Here is a 4654-nt window from a genome sequence, read left to right as displayed (position 1 = left end):
ACTATTTAGATGATATATTAAATTTGGTCTTTTTGCAGCACTAATGTGATATAGAGAGGGGATCCGAGGCTCAATGTTTGAGCTTTTGACTGCATATCACGATTCTTTACCGCATTATTATTTTTCTTCTTTCTATTTTTATGTTTTTAAATGTTTCATTAAATATTTAGCCTTCTTTAACTTACAGTATCAGATTTATACATTTCTTTTAATTTAAAGTTAACTGTACTCAATGGAAAATCACAAGAATCTAAACCAAAATAAAATAGTCCGTAGGCATACTAATTTAAAGACCAATAGAACTTTCTTCATGTATCATTCAATTTTCTCCACAAGGAAAATAAAGTCCACTAGAAGAAGTCATACAGAACAGTTTAGGTACTTCCAACTTTGATCGGAAATACGTAATACAAAGTCATTAATGAATGCCTAACTAGTACCCTCTCTACTAATGTTACATACGTTAGTGTTCGTTCTAAGAATTCGAACAAACACTAATTAATAAGTACTAAGTAATTAAAAATTGTAATTACAATTATACAATTGACAACCGTTAATTACTAGTGTTGCGCGTTGTATCATCCCCATCGTTCGTTCGGTAAAAGTGAATTGGAATTAAACGCAGTGAAAATCATTAACACAAGTGATACTATCACTGATAGTCCAGAAAGAAGCAACATTAATATGTGTGAAGCAGTGTTCTTCATTTCTTGAGCATATTTGGTTGATGCAATTGCCATCACTGTTAAAGGGAATGAATATGCCCACCATGATACATTGAATTTCCTCATTGATCTCTTAAATAATGCTGGTCTTGATATCTGTACGTTTTCAACAAATTAGGAAACAGTTTGACTTTTTTGTCTAGTCATAAATTTTCAAATAGAAAAAAACTACTTCTAGATAAGACAACTAGACAAGTAGAAGACTGAGAGCAGCTTGGACATGATTTGAAATTATGATGATTTAAAATTAAAATTTTATTTAAACATATAATTTAAATTTATTAAGTTGTATTTAAACACAAAAACTCCAAATTATAAAAACCATCAAAACTTTTTCAATTCTTATACAATCTTATCAAATGAGCAAGTCATAATTCATAACAAAATTAATACGCTATTAGAAGGCCGTTCTAACTTAGGAGCCATTTGGACATGATTTAAAATCATGAGATGAATCATGATAATTTGAAGTTGAAATTTTATTTGAACATGCAATTTGAATTTTTTAAGTTATATTTTTTCTTATAGACATAAAAACCCCACAAGTTGTGAAAATCATCAAAACTTTTTCAATTTTTATACAATCTTACTAAATGAGTAAGTCATAATTCATAACAAAATTAATACGCTAGTAGAAGACCGTTCTAAAATCATCGATCAAACTTTAGTTCAATAAAATGAAAAATTGAACATGAGTCGTAATGAAACTACTCTTTAATATAATCCTCCCGCATAGTTGGTAAGAATAAATTTATTATAAATATACTACCAACTTATAGATATTTTAATATTTGATATAAATGATTGATAAATATATCTACCAGCTTATGGATCTATTTTTTATAAAACATAAATTTATGAACCAACTTTTACATTGAAAAAATTATAAAATCATGATTTGAAATTCCAAATCATGACTTTTTGAATGATTTGAGATTTTCTCATGAAATGAAATGACACGTACAAATGCCTACTTAATTCTTAGTGGTGCCTTAGGTACATGCATGTTTAAGGTGATGCTGATGGTTATGACTTGAACGGTTGGTAGCCAACATCATGTCGTACAACGGAGAATATGAAGACTACATAAAATCTTGCAAAATGCAAAAGCCAAATCGAATACTTCTATTTAAGGTCAATTTTGCCGGTCGACATCAGTCTCGTTTTTCTTTACGTTCACCTAATTTCTACTTCCAAGGTACCAAAGACCAAAGAAATAGAAGGAAGAAACAAATACGCCTTATCACATTCTAGTTTGTTCCAACACAGAATGATAATCCCTTCCTATATTTCAATATTTTTAACCTTAAATCATAATTTTAACCTTAACGATTACTTTTAGGGTTTAATTTATATAGTACAACATCAGTGTACACAACCTTCTTATATTTGAAAACTCTTTAACCTTAAATTGTAATGTTATCCTTAATGATTACTTTTTGGGTACAATTTATATAAACCGTCTTTTAATACTATGAGATGATAGCCTTCTTAAAACGTGAGACTTATAATCTTGACAATTAAATATGCTACCTGCTACACCAATGATGACTTGACGGAGTAAAAAAATTCTTACAATACTAACTATGTATATAAGTTACTTTTTTGTATGTACCAAAAGTGTTACATTCTTTCTTAATTAAATATGTGTCCAACCAAACAGTGTTGTACAAAATGCAACAAATGGACTTTAGAATGCTCACCAGTGAGAGGAAGAGGAAAAGGGAGAGGAAGAAGAGCATCTTGGATAAAGAATCGAACTTTCCGTAAATAGAATCCCATGCCAAGCTAGCCATGCTTGGAGCAGCTAAGAACAAGAAGAACACCGGCCTTAGCATTGCCGAAATTGAACTACTTCCTGGCAACCTCTGATAAAGTGTCACAAAAAGCACTAAATAGTGTGACATTCCAATTGCAAACAAAAAAAGTGCACACTCATTCCATCCCATTTGAGCAGCTGCCCTTGCTCCCACCAAATTCCCAATAACCGATAATTGGCTCGTGGGATTTGCCACTCCTGATAAAAAGCGCTTCCCCTTTGTGATCCATTGTCCATATATCTTAATATCCAGTGCCACTATAGGTACAACAAAGATCCACCAAAGTAGAAGAAAATAAGCCTCTGTGGGTTTGAAAAACGGGGTTGCTTGAAGCAAGACAAGCCAAGAAATCCACGGGGCGAAAAGGTAATTCACTCCAACATGGTGCAAGAATTCGCTTTTAACCATGTCAAAGTTAAAAAGGACACGAAGTAGATATAGTAAAGAGATTGATACTAATGAAAATAAGGCTAAGGACCAAAGAAGAATAAAGGCTGTAGAGGGAAGCAACCGAAAAATATTTCTAAACTTATGAATATCATCCGATGGCTCACTTAATGTTTTCCATAATAATGCTTGGCCGCATAAAGAAAGGCTTATTCTAAAATAACCAGCATGAAATCTAGTTAATATTGATGAAAAATGGTTCTTATGTGATATAGTAGTAGTAGTATTTTTCTGTGTTAGGCACAGAGTATGGGGCAAGGATTGTGTCTCTTTGCTATGCATTTCCATTGGAAATAATACTAATGAGTAAGTTTCATCAATGAAATGGGGTATAAATAGGATAAAAATTGGTGGAAGAAAAAGTATAGTATAGTACTATTACGTAAGTACTTTCGTTGAAGCATAGGCAGCAGAAAGTCGGCTAACCATTGTGGACTTATGTGTGGACTATATTGTGCTTCTATGAGTTGTTCTCGAGTCCTTTACAGCTAATGGGGACCCAATTTTATGTGGTTAAAATCTCTTACTGGTAGTTAGGTACTGTTCTAATTAAAGAACAAACACTGGAAATTATGATAGAAATCTGCTTTATGTATTTTTTTTTCCTATTTACGTGTGTGGTGGATGATGATAATCCTTGATCCGATTTTGGTAATTAGGATAGGAAGGAATGTCGTCCCAGTAATCCTGCCAGTATCCGTAAGGGGAAAAAAGGTTAAAATAAAAAAATAAAAAACAGTAACAAGTTTTTTACTCTCTCTAGTTACTCTACAGAGTAAAGAGGAGATGGTTCAGCCGATTTCGCATCCGGCTGAAGAGGGAAATTCAAATTATGTATGAATATATTGGTTGTGATTGAGAGGCTATGAATCGATTGGATTTGTTAATCGAATGAATCATAAAATTCATAATGATCGACTTTAAGAAAATTCTGGAAGCTCCTAGCATCGTGGGCATAAAAGGCTCGTAGGTGGTAAATTAAGTTGAATGTAAAAGCTGCCAAAAATTGATTGAAGTCTCTTGGAGCCAACATTTTCTTTTAAAGCCTGTCCATCTCTGGTCAAGGAGCATGGACCACGTTATTTATTGAATCAATAGTTCAATAGGAGTGCAAGTATCCCTGGACTCCTTTCCCTATAAAGGTTGAACAGGCTCCAACCATGACATGGAAGTAGGTTAGCATGTAAGATCATAAAATATGTTCTGGGGTAGGCTATATATTTTCTCACTTCATTTTTACTTATTTATTATGGACTTTATATATTTTTTAAAAAATAATAAATGAAATACATATTTTACTATGATATCAATATTAATTGGTGTATAATTGTAAAATTGAATTTGAAAAATGATTTAGAATGGGTAAATAATGCTAAGCGCAAAATAGGAAAAATAAATTATTTTTATCTTGATATGTGAAAGTGGACAGGTAAAAGTGCAAATCTATTTTTAAAATAGTGGACGAGTAAAAATTAACGGAGGGAGAATATGTTCTTGAAACCAATTCATTTGAGTGTTTCTTCTCCAACGATGGTGCATATTCATATTGGACTTCAGCTGATGTCCCTTGCTCAATAACTGCCTTTTCCGAAGGTAACAATTAGTAAGTGCTTTTCAGCCTTTTAAATGTGGTCCAAGTAAATGATTTTTCAAAAAATCAAG

The 4654-nt window shown here is 32.1% G+C and overlaps 1 protein-coding gene across 1 annotated transcript; it reads right to left on the bottom strand.

Annotated features, from left to right (window-relative positions):
- Positions 1-251: 251 nt before the first annotated feature.
- Positions 252-3361, bottom strand: LOC132617857 (S-type anion channel SLAH1-like). The gene is made up of 2 exons (XM_060332930.1): positions 2429-3361; positions 252-821 (listed from the first exon to the last, which is right to left on the bottom strand). The coding sequence occupies exons 1-2, from the start codon at positions 3278-3280 to the stop codon at positions 579-581; spliced, it is 1095 nt and encodes a 364-aa protein (XP_060188913.1). The 5' UTR covers positions 3281-3361; the 3' UTR covers positions 252-578.
- Between the last annotated feature and the right edge of the window lie 1293 nt (positions 3362-4654).

Source organism: Lycium barbarum, chromosome 11 (genome assembly GCF_019175385.1).
Source record: "Lycium barbarum isolate Lr01 chromosome 11, ASM1917538v2, whole genome shotgun sequence".
In the NCBI taxonomy this organism is placed as follows: Eukaryota; Viridiplantae; Streptophyta; class Magnoliopsida; order Solanales; family Solanaceae; genus Lycium; species Lycium barbarum.
The sequence above is the reverse complement of the archived record's forward strand: the minus strand, read 5'-3'. Positions and strand labels throughout refer to the sequence as shown.

What these genes read in the sequence shown, in the direction of transcription:
- LOC132617857 (XM_060332930.1), bottom strand. Translation starts at nt 3,280, where the DNA reads ATGGAAATGCATAGCAAAGAGACACAATCCTTGCCCCATACTCTGTGC. An exon ending in TTTTCCTCTTCCTCTCACTG is followed by an intron (nt 822 to 2,428) that starts GTGAGCATTCTA and finishes GAAAACGTACAG; the next exon opens with ATATCAAGACCAGCATTATT.